Source organism: Chelonoidis abingdonii, chromosome 5 (assembly GCF_003597395.2).
Source record: "Chelonoidis abingdonii isolate Lonesome George chromosome 5, CheloAbing_2.0, whole genome shotgun sequence".
Taxonomy (NCBI): domain Eukaryota; kingdom Metazoa; phylum Chordata; order Testudines; family Testudinidae; genus Chelonoidis; species Chelonoidis abingdonii.
This window is the reverse complement of record NC_133773.1, coordinates 82,948,290-82,968,598: the sequence shown is the minus strand read 5'-3', so window position 1 is coordinate 82,968,598 and position 20,309 is coordinate 82,948,290. Positions and strand designations below refer to the sequence as shown.

The window sequence follows — 20,309 nt, the reverse complement described above, 5'->3', positions numbered from 1 at the left end:
TTTAGCCCTATGACTTCACTCCCGCTCCTGCTTTTTTCATTAGTTGTCTCCCGGAATTACTTGGTGTTCTAGACCTGTGGATCCTCCCCTTAGGCTGGGGGGAGGTCCTTTAGAAGTGGGCGGGCTTTGCCCACCCACCCCTGGGATGCCAATAGGACCAGACTCCTGTACCCCACTGGTCTGGGTCTGTCACAATAATTAATAATAATTTTGTCTCAGCCCTGCCCATGGTCCTGGAAACACACACCCTTTGTGGGAATGGCACACATCTGTTCTCATTGGCAGGATGTATCCACTAGCACAGTCAATTGTGCCAGGGTGAAATTCGCTCAGGCTGCCTGCACCACATGCACTTTGGCTATTGGACTGTTTTTTTGCTTGTTGCCATATTTTCTGCCTTGTGCACCTGCAAGCTTTAGTCCATATTATATCATACTCCTGCCTATCACGACCATAAATAAAGTCAGGCAAGTAATTTAATTTTTTCAATCCTTTTCCAGAGAAAACACTTTTTTCACAGGGCAAAATCCTTTCCTTTGCCTGTCTTTTGTGTGGCTCCTCAGCTTTGCTATCTGTGAGCATACCCCTTGTTTCCTAATTATCTGTGTATCCCATAACTACAGTGTATTCCTAGGTCTAAGTGTTAAAACCCCACCCAAACCCTCTGCTATTGCTTCCTCAAGTTAGTGGAAATGATCCCTACTGCAAGCTTCGGCTGGCAAACCCAGAAATTCTTACTGGTTTTGGAAATTGTTCCTTAAGGGGATTCCACTCTCAACAAGTATTTCTCATTCCTTGTGAGAACATGCTTTCCTGCCTCGTTTTTCGCCTTGGGGATGATTGTGGGGTGCATTTCCACCCATGGCACTCTTGGTGGGGGCCAGTTCAGCTCTCAGGGCCTCAAGTCTACTTTAAATCATGCTGATTAGTAACTGCCTGCAACTGGCCTTCCTGTCCGCTGGGGATCTCTGGGCCACAGCAGTGGTCCAGCTACTCACCTTCCCCTGGCTGCATCCCAGACAATCCCCCTATGCAAGGCCTGTGAAGGAGGATGACAAAGTCATTTCTGCCAGTTCTACACTGTCCAGGGATTCCTCTGCTCTGAGCAAATCCCCTACTGGCCTATTAAGCTGGCTTTCCACTTGCTTTGTGCTGCTGGAGCAGCTCCAAAGAGATGGAATGGGGGCTCAAGATCTGGTCCTGTACTTTCAGTAACTAATGTGTGATTCCCATTAGTAAGTTTTCTGCTGTCATTGTTATTAGAGACTGCCTTGAACTATAAAGGACTTTGTAAAGCTTCCTGGTGCTCTTGAGAGGGCACTGCATAAGTTTTTTGTGTGTATGTGTGTTTGTCCTTTTTTCTGTTTGTGAATTACTCACAAAATGAATGATTTTAAAAAAATTGATATGTTCATTATTCCAAATTATTCTGCGAATGGTTTTATGTAATCATATCTGGAGGTCAGACTAGATGGCCGTGAGGGTACCCTCCGACCTTAATACTGATAACTTTCAGCCTGTCAATGAGCCTGCAAACTGTTGATTGTGACTGTACATTAGAGTACTCACTGTGTGATTAGTCTCCTGGTATCGTTCATGCTCCTTTGGTTGAATAACTGAAACTTTAATACACGGAAGAAGGGCTTGAACAAGACACTCTGGGTATTCACCTGTGAGTGAATACATAGTTGCCAAGTAGTCACAAGATTTTTATTCTCTGCAAATATTTGGTGAGCAAACGTGTCTGAATATCTGTGTGGGGGAAAAAGGTGATAGAAACATCAGTGAAGCAAGTGTTTTAATTTGAAGTTTTTCTTTCTTAGTAAAATAAAAATCGGATGAGGAGTCCCAAAAATCTTTACCAGGAATGTTTAAAAGTCCTCTCGCAAAGTTACTAATGGTTTTTGCGGAGAACTATGAGCCTCTAGGGATTTGTGTTTGAAACTGAGACAGGGATACAACAGAAACAAATCTGATGGTCTTTTGTTTAGCCTCAAAATACAATAGTCTCTGTGAGCCTCATCACCTCCCCCAGCCCAACACTATTGTATACTAAGCTAAATGTTTATATTCCTTCCAATGGGGATACAAAGGGACTCTAAATCCTCTCGTCTTCATCCCTTTCTTTTCACACTGCTTCACTGGAATGCATTTTTCATTGCTTTTGTTACTATTAATTAGTAAAAATGACAAGACACTTGCACTGTATTGAACAGTTCAAATATAATTTCAATCTGATCACAGCATTTCTGTGCTGCTCTCCTTCTGTTACAGTAGTAAGGGAGACTCTTTGAATTCAAGATCACATGCCAGCTATTCTGTTTAGATCCCCCAGGATCGACTATAATCCTCCCTGAAACAAAAACATAACAAACCTGATTTTAATTTAGGACTAGATTCTGGCTACACTGTATGAATGTGCTTGGGAGGGAGTGTACAAGGTGACTCTTTCACCCACCTTGCACATGCAAAATTATCTAGACTATTGGTGCTTGAAGTCACTGAGCACAGGGGATTATGTTTTTGCAACACAGTGAAGTTTTATATGTATGCAAATTCATTTGTTTTTTTTTAAATAGATGGTAGTGTTTCTAGAAATATTTTATTTTTTAAGCTTGTGCGCTATGGCTAGTCCTAAAATCAGTCCATATCAAGCACTGTGGAGCAGCTGAAAGATCTAAGTTACACTCATACCAAAAAGGGAGGACTAATGGGGGCCAGAGCTACTGCTCATCCCAGAGAGGGCATGACTTGATCATCCTTCTGTCATAAATAGATAGCTAAGGGTTAATGTTTCTTTTACCTGTAAAGGGTTAACAAAGGGAACCAAACACCTGACCAGAGGACCAATCAGGAAACTGGATTTTTCAAAGTCAGGGGAGGGAATTTTGGGGTCTGAGTCTTTTGTCTGTTCTCAGCTATGGAAGGTTCTTTCTATCTTTCTAATCTTCTGTTTCCAACTTGTAAGTACAGGTAGAAAACAATATAGGCTTTTAGTTGTTTTGGTTGTATTTACATGGTGTAGCTTGCTGGAATGTTTCAAATTGGATATCTTTTTGGATCAGACTGTTATTCATATTTTTCTTATAAGCAATAGCCCTGTATTGTCACTTGATGCAGAGATTACATTCTCTATGTCTTTTTTCTTTCTTTTTATATAAAGTTTTCTTTTTAAGACTTGTTTGAGTTTTTTCTCTCTGGGTGGCTAAGAAACGAAAGGGAGGGAATTCTCTTTGTGTTAGATCTACGGAGGGTGAAACTCTGCAGCACCAGGGAATTTGTGAGGGGGGGAGAGTAGAAATCTTCTGTTTCCTTGTATTTGGGGTTTGTCTCTTTGTGGAATAGAGGAGACATGCTTCTTGGTATTGTGATGTAAAGAGATTGCATCAGTACTCCCAGGTTAGCCCAGAGAGGAAAGTCTGGGTGGGAGAGAGAGGGGGAAGGGAAGTGGGTTATTTCCCTTTGCGGTAAGACTCAGGGCTTCTGGGTCTTGGGGTCCCTCCAGGGAAGGTTTTGGGGAGACCAGAGGGGGCCAAAACCCTGGAATTTTTGGATGGTGGCAGCGAGATCAAAGCTAAGCTGGTAATTAAGCTTAGAAGGGTTCATGCTAGGCACCCAGATTTTTGGACGCTAAGGTCCAGATTTGGGAAAGATGCTTTTGATACCTTCACACTAGCTAACAGCTGGAGGCTGACATTTAGGAGAGTGAATGCTATCACCTTTTTAAATGATGCTGTAATACTGCTTTGGAGCCTGCTTCCTTACCCTGATTGAAAGTTCGTGTGCCTTTGTCTCATGTAGGCAGAAAGCCTCCGGTGGCTGGTGCTTGGGCATTGTCCCTCTGTACCACCCATCCACACACACACACACCCCGCATCCCCAGCCAGTGCCACTACACCCTGCTTTCTTCCATCTGCTACTGCTCATATGTTGCATCTCCAGACATTCCCCTCTTGCAACTCACCACTGACTCTCAAAGCCTCAGCAGAACCTTCGGTCTCTGAACTGAGTCCCAGGCCAATCACACTAAAATTTAGGATATATTTACCCAGCATCTAGAAGGTATAATTCTTCTTCGAGTGCTTGCTCAAGTCCATTCCATATTAGGCATGTGTGCTTGCCACATTCACCCGTGCCAGAAGTTTTTCCCTCGGTGGTATGCATAGGGGACTGGCTGTGACACCCCCTGGAGCGGCGCACACATGCCACAGTATAACAGGCACCACTGGCTCCCCCCACCCTCTGTTCCTTCTTGCCACCAGTGACAGTGCTGAATGTCTGTTGGTTTGGGTAGCTTTTCTAGCTTCGTTCAGTGTGTCTCACGAACGTTTTTTCCTGTAAAATAGTTGTATATCATTAGGTTACCCTTAGTGTTACTTCTAGGTAGTTGGTCCTTCACAGGACTCAGCCTAGGGACAGACATGCCCCAGTTCCCAGGCTTTAAGCCAGGCAATCGTTGTAAGTGGCCTATGCCCATCAGCGACCCACCCACTAGTTGTTTAAGGTGTCTAGTTGAAGGACATATAAGCGACAAGTGTCACATCTGTAAATCATTCAAACCCCAAACCAAAAAGGAGAGAGACATCCATCTCAGGACACTCCTGATGGAGTCAGCACTGACCCCAGCACTGGAGCAGACATCTGACTTGGCTCCAAGCACCACAGCATCGGTTCAGAGTGTTCCGCTGGCGCTGTCTATGAGCCATCACCGATCTCCCTCCGCAGCCTGGCCAAGAAGCCCACGAGGACGGCGAGGGGAAGATTTCCCATTTCCCATAAGGGAAAGGAGAGAGCCGGAGGAGAGCCAAGACCTGTGCTGGGTGGCTCAATGCCTCTGTCAGGAAGTTGAGCCCCAGCTCAAGGCAAGTGGTCTTCCCTCCCATACTATGCCTGCCACACTGGACAGTAACGAAGGCCTCCATCAGCTAGAAGTCCTGTCGACACTCGAGGCCCTGCAGGCAGCGTAGGAGAACCTGATGTTACCAGTGCTGCCCACACCGGCTCCAGCAGTACTCAGTCCAAGGGTAAACCTGCCTTGGGACCATTCCCCATGTCCCTGCCTCAGTGGCACTGCTCCTCATCACGGGGAATGTCCCTCCAGCGCTCGCCCACACGAAGCTGTCATGTCTTGAAAGTAGGAAGGAAGACTAAGAGAAGCCCTCTTTGGTCTCCAGACCCTGGGCACCAACCGGGGGCTTCAAGGTGCAGCTTGCTGGTAACCTGGCACAGACCTGCAGCGGCACATGCCCCCCAGCATGAGCATTGAGACCGACCCTTCATGTCTCCGGTGCCTTGGTACCGATCACGCAACCGATCAGTTGAATGGACCCACTCATCACCCGCACACCGGCACCTGTTGCTGAGACATGAATCCCCACAGTCGGTGAGATCCTCCTGACGACTGGCCCATTCCAGCTCCCAATCCCGCTCTGGATCCTGGTGCTGGTAAAACAGCATGAGGCGTAAATCACCGGTTTACTGACGCTGATCTTTCGAACACTGAAGATCCCCGAGGGCCCATGTCAGGGACTCATCTCAGACAGGTCAATATCAAGACACAGTGGCCAACACCACACAGAGGAGGGCCACCAATCCGGCTGGTCACAGTCACCCTGCAGCAACCGCTCCACTTATGACTCTGGCACTGAACAAGAGTCCTTGTCGGTGGGACAAGCCCTGGCACTGGCAGTACCATCAAGATCATCAACACTGCAACTGACCCCATGGACCCCTGCCCGATGGCTGGTGGCATGGTACCCCTGGAACCTGTGGGGGTTTACCCAGCCTTCACAGGCTGCCCGGTCAGTGTCAGAGGCCTCAGATAGGCCATCAGCCACAGCATCCCACCCTCCTCCAGAGGTGGAGGACCCACAAGGGAAGACTCCTCAGGCTCATGAGGACTGACGGGAGCAGTCAGCTGGACCACCAGAGGATGTGGGAGATCCCTCAGGACTGGCTTCATCTTCATCATCGCTGGATGAAGCTATTATGGGTCCTTCATAGAGTTCTGCCAGATGACACCAAGGCTCATCACGAGCTTTTGAAGAGGGTCGCCTCTAACCGGGGACTTCAGGCGGAAGTTGAGGAGCCGTCAGACTCACTGTTTGATGTCCTTTGTTCCATGGCACCCACCAGGGTGGCTTTACTCCTATGTGAGGTGGTATCAAAAATTATTAATATCCTATGGCAAACCCCCTCCTCACTGCCACCCATTTCTAAAGGGGCTGAGTGCAAATATTTTGTGCCAGCTAAAGGCCATGAGTATCTCTATACTCACTCAGCCCCAAACACCCTCGTAGTTTAGGCCGTTAACCAGAGGGAGAGGCAGGGTCAGCCCGGGACTACGCCCAAGAATAAAGACTCAAGAGGCTGAATCCGTATGGGTGAAAAATTTATTCATCTTGCAACCCTCAGTTGAAAGTGACCAGTCACCAAGCCCTTCTTGGCCGCTGCGACTACAACATCTGGCAGACCACAGCCAAATTTGAGGTCTCACTGCCCGAAGGGTCCAGGGAGGAGTTTCGTGCGCTCCTCAAAGAGGGCACAGCAGCAGGAAGAGCAGTCCTCCAAGCAGCTTTGGACGTGGCAGATTCTGCGGCTTAGACCATGGCCTCAGCCATTTCCATGCAGAGGGCATCCTGGCTGCTTCTTTTGGGTCTGTTGACTGAGGCTCAGCAGTGGACGCAGGATTTCCCCTTCGGCAACCAGGCCCTGTTTGCAGAGCAGACAGCCAGTATACTGCATGCACTGAAGGACTCCTGCACTACCTGAAAACTCTAGGGCTGTACATCCCTGGTTCAGCCTGTAAGCGATTCAAATTGCAGCCATCTCAGGGTCAAGGAAACCAGCCTGGGCAGCAGCCTCCCCATAAGAAGAGTAGGGGCTACAAGCTCCACAAGAGCCACTCAACTCCACCCTCTGCTAAATCAGGCTCAACCTGCAATAAGCATTTTGAGGGTGCACTCGAGGGCAACCTACCAGACTATACCCCAGATCCGATTTTCCTGCTGTTTTCCAACTGTCTTTCTTTTTTTCTCCCCGCATGGACCACTATAACTTTGGACCACTGGGTCCTCAATACTGTGGACATACATAACCTGACCTCCTTCCCCACTGATGGAGTTTCTGGCAAGAAGGAACCTGGGGAGGGGAGCCGGCATCACCTCTTATACTGCGGCATGTGCACACCGCTCCAGGGGGTGCCAGAGCCGGTCCCCTACGGATACCACTGAGGGAAAAACTTCCAGCACTGGTGCATGTGGTGAGCACACACACCTAATATGGAATGGAGCTGAGCAACACATCTCAAAGAATCCCAGTTACGGAAAAGGTAGCTGTCTTTTCCCAGTGTGAGTAGACAGATTCACACTAGCTCTGCTTGCTAGTGTCTAAAAGTAGCAGTGTGGTGGAGGCTTGGGATAGCTTCCTGAGTGTATACCCAGGGCATCAGCTGAGATTGGACTTGAGTGGCTAGCTCAAGCCATTGCCATGCTGCTGTTTTTAACATGCAAACTTGAGCAAAACTAGCACATGTATGCCTATCCATGCTGGGAATCGCATGTCCCAACTGCTGTGTAGATGTACTCTTGGTTTCCTTTCTGTGTTAACCATCTCACTGCCTAGAATCTGTAGGTGAATGTTTGAGACATAGACGAAAGGCAATGAACATTTATGATGTAATAGAAAATAGCATAAGTTGACTTCCAGCTAATGGCTTTTTCAATATGTAAAATATGTTATTATAATTCCTATGGCCCAATTCATCTCCTTTTAAAATCAAGGGAATTATTCCCATTGACTTTAATAGCAGTTGTGGGGCTGAAAGGGGTAGTTGTAAATTGTTGGATGCCAAGTAATTCTGTTTTAAAAATTACAAAGAGTATTTATGTCAAGAAAGAAGAAACCAGAGGTCAGCTCTTATGGATTGTTTCTCTTACTTCCAACTTGGCGGTGTGACCTCCACTATCTAGTCACATGGGTTCTTTTACATCCATTAGGGGACACTATGATCAAAAGCAACAAAATAAGAATAATTCTTAACCAGGGTTATTTTATTATTAAGAAAGGAAAAGAAAATATTAAAACAACACAAACAGCACAAACACCAATGATAAACTGGTTACAACCATTACACTGTCTTTTATATGTCTCGCTGTGGAGAGCTTTTAGCAGAGGTTGTACCTCAGAGAGCGTGGGACACAATATAGTTGGATCTGGTAAGTTCAGATCCAACTATATTGTGTCCCAAAATTATTGGTCTTTTAAATTACAACTGTTTTTATATATTTCAACAAAATAATTACAAGAGTTTTTAATCCAGTCCCTTGGCAGTGTTTTAGTTAACTACCTCTCACAAATCCATGTTGCTGTCTTGGGGAGGTTTCCTTGGGTTGTTTTTTTTTTTTCTTAAGACTTCTGTTTTTCTTATTTTTATCTGTCTGTGGTGGCTTGCTTGTAGAAATGGTTGGGATGAGTTGTGAAGTGATTGCTGTCTAAGCAGACTTAGCAGAGTAGCAGGGGGTGCGATGTGGGGTGCTCACCTTAGTTTCAGTTAATTATAGAGAATTACACCTCCTTCATGCTTGTTTAGATTCAAATTGATTGTTGTCACTCTTTCATTGGCTCCCTGCCTTTGGGGTTGGCTTAGGTGACACTTCCAAATCCTGAATATGCAGCCTGTTTAATGAATAGGCAACATTTCTTTCTTTGCCTTTGTTTTTCTTGTGGCAGGAAAGATCCAGAGCGTTAAAAGTAACTTTAAAGTTTTTCTTTTTATTCAGTCCGTTTTCTGTGATTTTTTTTAAACATCTATGAACGTTTGGCAGAAACTGAAATTCTGTTCTTGAAAAGTCAAAACATTCCTGTTTACATGAGTCTTTAATTCTCAAAACAGTCTTTTAAAATTAAACAGCTTTTAGAAAGTCTTTAGCCTAAGTTCTTGATTCTACCTGACAATTTTAGAAACAAAGATTTTCTTGTCTTCCTGCTTTTAGGAGAGAGGGTTTGCTATTACAACACCAGTGATTTGATTAATTCCCCATTAATATAAATATTCTATACTTAAATAACTTCTTACATTTGTAATTAGTTTAGCATCAAATGATGTTGCTATAGTTGTATATAACACACCTTACTATTTGTATAACAATAATATCAGACGGTTATTAAATGAAGGTTTATATTTAGATACAAAATATTTGCTAATATAAATACTGAAAGAAGGTTATGCTGCCTTAAGCATTTGAGATACAGTGAAGGTTTTCACCCTTAAGTGGAAACATGAGTTGGAGATAAAATAAATTGGTTATGTGGGTTTAAACTCAGGTTTTTCTTTGCAAAGGGGTTAGAGGGGTTGGTATAGGCCACTTTACCTCTATATTTATTGCTTTGATAACACAACCCTGCATTCCTTTCACAGTCAGGCTTCTTCCTAAAAGTGCTTGATGGTTGCTTGTCCTTGGAAGACAGAAGCAGAAACCTTATGAAATGTCTCTGAATAGCTTTAACATTTTGTAAGCTAATTAGCTAAGCATATGTATCGTTATATTTCCAAGCATCCTGGCTATAACATTCTTGTAGCTATATCTTAGTATTCAATAAAAGTGCGAACAAGTTTGTAATGACTTAAAAGACATTGAGTTATAATAATTTTATTAATGTAATTTTTGCATCAATATTGAGGTCTCTCCTACACATTGTGTTAGGCCTTGAATTCTGTGATGGGGTTGATGTCAGGCTGTGAAGAGCCTACACTGAAGGACTCCACACACCCATGCACAGTGTGAAGCAGTAGCTTTTTTTAATTTTTTTTAAATTTTTTTTTTAAATAGACAGGGCCAATGTAATCTGGTTGCAGAAAGGGTTAATGCAGTTTTGGGCTGCAAAGGTATCACCTCACACAGAGCATTGAGTTAAGTACCTATCTAGGATAGAGGACTCTGGAGATCTGTGGTTGGCGGCCCATACCCCGATTGGGGTGACGGGCATGAGTGAGTGAGTGAGTATACAACCAAGCTGTGCATTATTTTAGACAGAGAGTTGGTGACAACCTGAAAGGAGTATGAAAAGAGCAACAAAATCACCTGGTGGCTAGAGGGATTAACTGACAAGGAAAGATTAAAGGAGCTTTTCAACTTCTAAACAGAGGACACAGCAAGCCTTCAAGTATTTCAGTGTATAAACACCGTGGAAGGAGAGGAATTGGTTAATATGGTATGTGGGGGAATAACTAATATCAATGGAATGAACTTTGGAAAGGAAAAGTTTAGGCTATCAGGCAAAACTTCCTGCCAGCGAGATGTATTAGGTTGCAGAACAAACTAATAAGTGAAGTGTAGTCGCTTGAGTCATTTAAAACTAGGCTGGATAAAGCACTATAAAAAGTACTATGAGGAACACTGCTGTATAATGGGAAAGAGATAGTAAATACACTAACAGGTCTTTTTTCGTGGTCAGATTCTTAGCGTTTGTCTAAACACAGAAGTTTCATTGGTTCAACTAAAGATGTGATGTTGAACCAGAGCAATTCTATATGGAGACACTTACATCTGTTTAAGCCTGACCTATATCAGTTTAGATCATATCAGTTTAGATCATGCCCTCCACAGCCTCTCTGCCAGCTGGAGATTGATAGAGTGCAGCACACTCCAGCCATGCCCCCTCTCTTCGAAAGATCCTGTCCTCTCTCCTGCCAGACATATATCACCAGACCTGCTTCTGGCTTGTGGATTGACTGGAGCCTTGCACAGGAATGACTCATCACAATGTGTGGTTTAATTAGGCTCTAATTCAGGAATGATTCATTACCTGATAATTTCCCCTTCACCTCTCTGTTAACAAGTCTCAGATTTTTTATCAGCTTCTATCTAAATGGGCTTAGCCCTCCAGCTAGCAGATATCTGTTTCTCAAGACCTGCCCATTGCACCTGCCTTTGAAAATATGCCCCAGAGAATTCAGTGATTCATCTGTTGTGCAGTGCTGCTGTGTGTTACTAAATAGTGGCTGCATTTGAGTGCTGGATGATGTGATCCCTGTGTTTACTGGGTTTGTATGCATTGGTTAAATTTGTAAAACATTCAGGATCTTTTTTGGACAAAAGGTACAATATTGTAATTTAGCACAATTTGGTAGATGTAAAATGGCCACTTCAATAAAGATTCTTTCTGTTTCCGCACCAATAGGCATAAAGGATGTAATGTAGTCACAGCATGTTCCCTGAAGTCCTTGGATCAGTAATGTTAAATAGGTCTCTGAAATTTTAATAAGCGACACAATGTCAGAATACAATGTTGATGCAGAATCACTACACCTCTTTCCCATTGCTTGCTTTTTCCAGACCTTTCTCTTATAGTTCTTTAATTCTCAGATGTAGTCATTAAAGGCAGGAGGATAAGGCACATTTCAGAAACCTGCATAGTCCCATCTTCCTCCTCTAGGGTCAGACACACAACACATAATTCCTTCATCAGAAGAAAAACTCTGGACACATCAGTAGGCCAGATGTTCAGGACCAGCTCCGTTGTGTCCAGTCATGTTTAGGGAACTTGGAGCTATTCTAAGTTGCATGCAACAGCAGGAACTCTGGAGACTGGTTTCACAGTTCATCTGAAGACATGGATACAGATCTTTTGTGTGTGTCCCTGGGTGGTTGTTTGTCTGGTCCAGAAATCTTCCAAAGATATTTTTGTGCCAACTCCAGTCATAAAAACATAAGAATAGCCATACTGGATCAGACCAATGGTCCATCTAGCCCAGTATCTTGTCTTCCAACAGTGGCCAGTGTCAAGTGCTTCAGAGGGAATGAGCAGAACAGGTAATCATCAAGCCATCCATCCCTCAATATCCTCCAGTCTTTGATGCATTGCACAGTATACACTATTCTGATCTCAATTACATAAGCCTAAATTCAGGCTAACTCTACTGATATCAGGAGTATTATTTTGGATAGTTGGCCTGATTTTTGCAGATCTTCAACCTGTATAAACAGTTGTAGCTCAGCTGAAGTCAGTTTTCACCATCTGAGGATCTGGCTGTGGTTCTATGAATAGCTGCACAGCATCCCTACAGAACAGCTTAGGTTGTATGTCGTGTACCGTGACATCCCCACCCAGTGGTTCAACAGTGTGAGAGGGCCAGCCTTTCAGTGCTTACTTTGTGCCAGGGTTTGCAGGACTGAGCCCCAGCACCTCTAGGCTTGCTGCATCAGTTATGACATTAAAAAATTGCTTGAGCCCCAGCACATCTTTCATTACAAATTAAACACTGCCTACAGCCCTGGTTGTCTAGAGAGCTGGAAGGAAATCCTATTGCCACTTCCTGCTGCCAGCAATCCTCTGATTCCATGAGAGAATGGCATTCCAGCAGGGACACAGCAGGCAGAGAGTCTGGGCTCAGGACGGGGGGTAGCCTGTCTGCAGGGGACTATGAGCTTGCAGCATGCTGCACTGCACATGAGAATCAACCAGAACTGAAAGTGAAGGAGGTGCCCCTGGTTGATGACTGAGGGACTGAAGTTTCAGGGGCTCTTGCATATTTGTTTGCTGACAAAGGGGCTGGACTGATTTCTGGATGAATCCCTGCTTCCCCAAAGGCTGTCGGAAGTTTCCGCACCCCAAGACAAGGCATGGGAGTTTGGCACTAACTGCCATAGAAGAGAACCCCCAACACAGCAGTACTTTACACTTGTGGAAAGGGAGTGCCAAGTACCATTCCTAGTTTTTTAACTGACCCACAGTCAGTTTGTTCCACTGCTGTTAACAAAGTCCAAGTGGAGAGATTCTGTTCACCATTTATTTTGAACAGATCATGGATGTTTTGTTGTCCTGCTTCTTAGGTGACTTCAATAATACTATGCATTCTACTTTGCTTTTCCCAAAGCTGTAATGCACTTATGTAAAGTAGGATAAGTTCCTATATCAACTTTACAGGAAAGTTGCTGTTCTTTCTCTCCTTGTGTCTCTGTGCTGCCTTGAATGGGGGACATTCCTGCCTGCCTGTCTGTGTCTTATCTTGTGTGGCTCTCATTACTGAAGTATCTTAGCACCCACTAAAATGATAAAAGAGATACAGCTGATCTATTTCTCTCTTCCCCCTCCCCCCCTTCAGTCAGCGGGGACCAGACTTTGTTATTTTGTATGTTTTGTTTTGTTTGGAGGTTATCCATCTTCTTGAAGATGATTCGTTTTCACTTTTAAATAAGTAGTGACACAAATATACTAAGTTCTCAGTCCTGCGGGTCAACCTTTGGTCCCCACGGAGTCCTAGTGTGTGGGCACAGCAGCAACCAATGCTTACCTTTGATCACATAGCCCAGTGGTCCACAACGCGGTGTCCGCGGGCACCCTGGCGCCTGCTGGGGCATTTATGTGCACCCATGTAGTGCCCAGCAGGAAAGAGAAGCTGCGGCCCTGCGCCAGCCTGAGACAGAGAACTCCGGGGCCGCAGGCTGCAGGCACCAGTGTTCTCTGTCTCTGGCAGGCGCAGGGCTGTGGCTTCTCTCTGGCTTCTCCAGGGCTGCATGCTGCAGGCACAGTTCTCTGTCCCCGGCAGGGGCGGGGCCATGGCTTTGAAGCTGGAGAGAATTCGCGGCACTGCCCCTGCTGGAGACAGAGAACTCTGGGGCTGCAGGCTTCATTCTATATTAAAGTAAGAATAATAAATATATTTGGACCAGCAGTTCAACGATGTTTTACTTTTTTTAAATAAATAAGATGAAAACTGTTTATGATATTTATTTTGTAAAAACTCCTTAATTTTTCTTACAGGTAGATAAAAAAGAGCAAATTCACATGGTAAGGTGAAAGAGTCATTGCCGAATAATTTAATTAATACCTTTTACATGTAAAATTACCCTTTATATATTATACAATATTAAATATGATGTTTTTCTTATTATTTAATGTACAAATACAAAATAAGCCTTGAAAATTTGTCGGCACCCGCCACACTCTTCTGAAAACATGAATGTGCTACTGGCCACAAAAAGGTTGGGGACCACTGACATAGCCCAATAATTTATGGCATGGCAGCATTATTTAACTACAATAGTGGATTCCCTGGAAGCTGGTTTATTGAAGCACCCTATCCAGGTTAGGTTTCATTTGGAAAAAAGTCTAAGAGCGTGCATTGTTTTTTCTCAGAGTGACATTGCATCAACAATACTGAGGTGTAAATGAAACTAAGTGACACTAAAGAAAAACTAAATCTTCTCAGAGCAAGTGCAAGAAACAACTGACTCTACCCCTTTCCATAGACTTCCTGACAAATAAACCAGGTCAAATAGATTGATTTTGTACTGTGCATTTTCTCCTTGCTCCAAATGTTTGTGAGTCAGAACTCCCTGAAAATAAGCTCTGTGGAGTTTAGAACAAATGATATCTCAAGAAATGAGGGTATGTAAAGTGGCAGAGGATGATGATGGAAATCAAAACAACAAATAAATGCTATGTTTAGTGTATGCTTTCATTGCCTTTGCAAAAGGAAAGTATATCCCCCCAAAAAGTCAGCTGTGTCTTATCAGCTTTGCAAAATGATGAATGAATGCCTTGTTCATTACTATTGCTTAAGTCATTCCTATTTATGCCAGTATTTCAAGGATTATGTTTTGACTGTTCTTAAGAGATGAAAACACTTTCTTGCTGATGAATAAACACTGCCACTTTTTAAATATTTGTATGCAAAATGTCTTTAAAGCCATTATGAAATGCTTTCCAAAAGCATTAAGAAGCTGTTTTTCAAAAAGCCACTTTTTCTCTGCATTTTCTTTCATGCTAAACAGTCCAAATGAAAGGCCTTTCAGAGTTAACTAGTTTAAGCAATACCAGTGTTTTAGTGTAATGAATAACTTTTTATAGAGGACAATTGCACAGAGTTCAATATGCTAGTATTTCTATTTCTGTGCCCCACCAATGCAGGATTCTGTGGTAGAATTTCTTTCTTTGAGAAAGCTGAAGCGATCAAAACCCTGATTAACCTCTGATATTCACGTGGTGCTCTTGATCTTGAGGACCGAAGCAATAACAAAGAGTTAATGGCAGCCATATGCTTAGGGTATTGTGGGTACTGTTGACCCAAATGTGAACTCCGAGTGACTGCTGCTAACTGCTGTTTGTTTCAGGTTTGGCGTGGAGATTACTGATGAAGAGTTTGAGCTGCTACTTGACAGAATCCCCCTTGATGAAGATGGAAATGTCAGATACCCCCAGTTCATGGCCATGTTTGATTCTCGGTACTCAGCTTATACATTTTATTTCTCATTTGTTAGTAGATTTTTTTGTTTAATCTAAGAGGCTTACATAACATTGCTAAACAGGCTTGGATTTCGTAAATGTGCTCCTTTATTTCATTCATTTGTATTTCATATATATAATATGCTGATAACACTTAAGACTAGATGATACTATCATCACATTTTATTTATAATTTAAATGCTCTTTAAATACTTAATTAGTTATTGTACTATGAAGAATACGGCATTGAGGTAAGTAGTTGTATGTGATATATGTAGTGCTAAGGAATATGATAAACTTGTAAGTACAAACTAATGATTTCTAAAAACAGTCATAGATGCTTTTAATACCTACGTAAGAACACGTTGCATTTGCAGATACTATATGTAGTTTGGAATGCTTTTGAGCGGGGTAGTTGCTTTATGGAGATTTTTTTCTTTTTCTTTTCAACCTCTGAAGGTCCAGGTATGGATCAAGTTTAGGTTAAAAATGACTTTTGAGACATACAGTGATATTTTATTGTTGAAAATTAGGGCCTGATCCTGAAAACCATTAATCATGTGAGTAGTACTGTAGAAATTAATGGGATTACTCAAGTGAGGACTACTTGTTGAAGTAAAGTTTTGAAGGAACTAATCCTTAAATTGGATAGAAAGTGACCACAACTTGACTCTAAGGATGGGAAAAGCAAGACTTATTTTCAATGAATTGCATAAAAGGTTAAGATCCAATCCTGGAGTCCTGGTGTACATCAAAATCCTAAATTCTGGATGTGCAAAGTCTGCAGGATTGAGACCCTATTCTGGGCTGATTATTAAAGGTTCCTTTTATATTCAGACAATAAATATGTATTTCCCATATATTTTTTATGAAATGTTGTGTATGTGGGGGTAAACTTTATAAATGACAACCTCACTTGCGCATATTACATGTTGGGCATTTGTGCTCACATTTCAAAAAATTTACATGCGTGTTTACACCTGGGTGTGCCGTTTAAATAATCTGAAATATGCACGGCCATTATTAGAATTTGTTCCCACAATATCCACTGAGGCTGTGGGATTTGGAGGTGAAAATTCTAACACTTGCATGCATGTGTATATGTTAGAGCTATTTAAAAGTAATGCCCTATTATTCAAATTTTAGCAGGTGTTTACATCTGCATACTTCAAGTTCAAGTCAGGATACACCCAGTATTGTGAACATACACATGAAGGCTAGATCTAAGGTTTTGGTGAGAATTTATCTTACTGTAAAATGCAATTTATACGCAGCAGACTTGGCCAATTTTCACATCTCTTTGATCCCACCTCCTCCTCCCTACTTAGAGTAAGTCTACACCATAGACACTACAGCAGCACACCTATGGTGCTGCAGCTGTGCCACTGTAGCACCATAGTATGGATGCTTGCTGCAGTGACGAAAGGGTTTTTTCTGTTGCTGTAGTTAATTTACCCCCTCAAGAGTCGGTAGTTAGGTCAACAGAAAAATTCTTTAGCATGTTGTTTACTCCTGTTGCCAAGACTTCCTCTCCAGTTCCCAGTCATATATTTCCTTCAGTCTAGTGTCTGTTCATGCCATTCCACTGAATCTTTTCCCACCACAGTAATTAAAGGTCACTTTTTAATGACATCTAGAGGCCTCGTCTTCATTTTTAATCCTCCTTGTTATCTCTGAGGTCTTTCATACAGTGGACCAACACTTTCCCCTCAAGTCTCCTTTCCAGATTTCTGGAACTCTTGCCTCTCCTGGTTCTCCTCTTTCAATTAATTTATTTATTTTCCTGCTCTATTAGCATTGCCTTCTCACCTTCCTCCCTTCCCTTTTGGTAGCTGTCCCCTAGTGGTCTTTCTTTCATACTTTCTCTTCGTTTACCTCTAGTGTGAATTGATGTACTAGTCTTGTTTTAGTTTCCACTTGCATGTTCATGACTCTCAAGTCTATATCTCTACTCCAGATTTCTCCTGCTCCATCTACGCTTCTATCACCTCTTATATCTTTGGTATTTCCTCAGGGGAATTAAATATGTCTAAAAAGATACTTTATTTATTTTTTAAATTTTTGGAGGGCCAGCAAACCGAAAAAAAAATCAATTATTTGGACAGCTCTTGTGAAGAGTGGAGGAAAGTTAAGAGTCAAAGATGACCCTAGGTTGTAGCTTAAGTGGCTAGAAAGAGAGTGGTATTGTTAACAGAGACAGAGAAATAGGGGAAAAAAATAAACTGATTTTTAAACATTCTGGGTTATTTGAAAAGTAAAAAAACCCATTCATTTCGGGTCAGGTAAAACATTATGTTCAACCTGAAAAGAAACATTTAAGTTTGATATTTTTACATATTTTTAATACAATTGAAATTACTTTCAAAATAAAAATGGCTTCAAATTGAAAAATCAAAACGTTGTTTAAAAATGTCTAAATGAAATGTCTTGATTCATTTAATTTTCAGTATTCCTTTTTCCACTCAAAACAGTGAATTTAATATGAATTCTCAAAATGTTTTGACAAAGATTTTCAGAACAATGTGAATCTGAATTTTTTGGCCAAAAAATAAAATAAAAACAAAAAAAGTTTGGTCTGAAAAATTTCACCCAGCTCTGTTCCTCACATCCAGGCTCTCACCAAATCCTGTTTCTGATCCCTGTCCATCATCTTCACGATCATGGGGTGAGTTCACACCTATCAATCTCAATAGGGTTTTAACTTAACCTATACAAGTTTTTGCCAGCTTATAACAACCTCAGCTTTGCTCATCATCCTGATGAGACCTAAATTGGCAATAACCCATCCCAAAGAGATGTGACAAATGTTTAACTATTTACATATGTGAGTCTATCATGATAATTTCACATCACCAACCTAAAATAATTTTATTCACACCAAAATACCTTTGGGACTTTTCTCTTGCTGAGTTTCCATTCACTTACCAATCAGGCTCTGAGGAGCATCTGTTGTTTCAGTAGAATTTGCTGGCTGAGGCAGACCCTGCCCATTCTTATCTGAGTGATGAATTCATCTCTGTAACAGCTTTTCCAGTCTCAACTTCCATTGCTATATTCTCAGATTCAGTGGGCAGCCAAGCTGAAATTCTCTTCCCCTTATGCTACCTTAGATAGTCCTTATGGACAACCTTGGGTTTAGTCCTGGGACCCAACTGTATCTTTTACACCACCTCAATTATTTGGGTCAGTGTTGTGTAGGGTCCCTCCCAAGACTGATCCAGTTTAGGGCTTGTACCCTTTTTTCTTCTAGGATTGTGGAATCAGACTAGGTCCCCCGCCTCCTTTTAAAAGTTTCCCCACATGGCCTTACATCCTACAGCCTGTTCATTTTTCAAGAGCAGATTCTTAGGTTACAGCCCCAAGATTCCTTAGCCAACAGACTCCAAAACTCTTTTTCCAAGGTCACTGTGATAGTCTTAACACCTATCACCTACAAGGCATCTGGGTGGGTAATTAACTCATTTTCTTCTGGCCAGAGGAGGTGGAGCTAGGCCTTATAAGTAGACTGAGAGAGCTCAGTTGGATTGGGAGTGCAGAGGAGCAGGTCTCTATGGTGGGGAGAGATGCCCTGGCTAAAATAGGGTTTAACAGTCAGAAAACAATGGAAGAATACTACCACAAGAGCAGGCTAGGCTCTTATAGGGGAGCCCTTAGGTAGGGCCAACCAGAGAACTACATCATAGCCTGAGAGGGGAAGAAGGGGTAGTTTGAAGATTTGGACTTTCATTTGGACTTGTACATGTTATCCTTGAAGCGGTTTAGACTTTCATCTAACTTGGCTGGAGGGCCAAGCCATGGAACACCCAGAGGGAGAAGGTGAAGGCTGGGAAAGGCCATTTCAAGGCCAAGGGAGAGCCTCATGGAGGGCACCAGAGACAAGGGGGCATCGATGAGGTAAAGATGAGCTATTATATATGCTACTAGAAGTGGGATTTGAGACCTTCTGAGGAAGGAGGAACATACCAACTACCTTAAAGGTGAGGTTCAGAGGGACTGACTCACTTTTGGGGGAAAATAGAGGACTTGTTCCTTATGCTGGCAGCCCCAACAGGGGCAGATGCATGTTCTGTTGTTGCACCCACTACAAGGGCAGCAACAACAACAGTAAGAGGTTCAATAGGACCATCTCCTGCAGTACCTAAAGAAGTGGACCCCAGGAACCCATATAGTTTCAGGAGAAGAGAATTCTGGCAGACCAGTACCAGACCTGGCAAAATTGGGCCCAGGTGATGACCCTGAGGCATTTTGCATACCTTCAAGAGGGCAGAGACTGCAGTAAGGTGGACCAAATCCTCCTGGGCAGCTCAAATGGCCCTGTTCCTCTTGGGAGAAACTCAGGCAGCCTACCAAGCTTTGTCCAGTGAGTGGGCATCGTCCTGCAGAATTGTAAAAGAGGCTATTCTGGGATGACCCCAGAAGCATACTGCCATCAGTTAGGACAGATCTTTTCTCAGAGATGGAGTGTCCCATAGCAGTAGCACTACGTTTATGAGATCTAGTAACAAGATAGTTGCAGCCTGACACAAACTCATTAGACAAGATGGTGAACCTTATAATCCTAGAACAGTTCCTAAGGGTCTTGCCTACCAGAGCCCAAAATTGGGTCCGAATGTTTCTGCCAACTTCTATTGATCAGGCTGAGGGAGGGTGGACGCCTTTATGAAGCTGATGGTGCTGAACCACCTGAAAGAGGATTGGATCAAAGGGACCACTCTGAGGAAAGCAAAGTGACAGAGAAGTCTGACACAGCAATGGAAAAAGGGACACACCAAGAGATAAATTCTTAGATAGTTCTGTAACTAGGAGAACAGAGGAGATAGTGGCATCTCAGTTGCTACTGGGTACCTGGGACAGGCACCTGGGAGTTGGTCAGGAGAAACCAATTGTGTGTTTCCGACCTGGCCAACTGGTTCATATAAGAATGGAGTGCAGTTATTTGGACTGCTGCTTTATACCCATCTGTAGCATGTTCTGGATCTCCCATTCTATAGCAGCTTGTGCGTGAGGGGACACCCGGTAGGGTGGTGTTCTAACTGGGTGAGCATTACCTGTGTCAATGGAGTGGTATGCCTGTTCAGTCC

General features: G+C 43.0%; 1 protein-coding gene across 1 annotated transcript in view; it reads left to right on the top strand.

Moving 5' to 3' along the window:
- Nucleotides 1–20,309, top strand: part of LOC116836654 (EF-hand calcium-binding domain-containing protein 6-like) — a 100,040-nt gene that overhangs the window by 20,335 nt on the left and 59,396 nt on the right. The window contains exon 6 of the mRNA XM_032800399.2: nucleotides 15,117–15,227. Within this exon, the coding sequence (XP_032656290.2) occupies nucleotides 15,117–15,227 (111 nt within the window). The remainder of the gene's footprint in view (nucleotides 1–15,116; nucleotides 15,228–20,309) is intronic.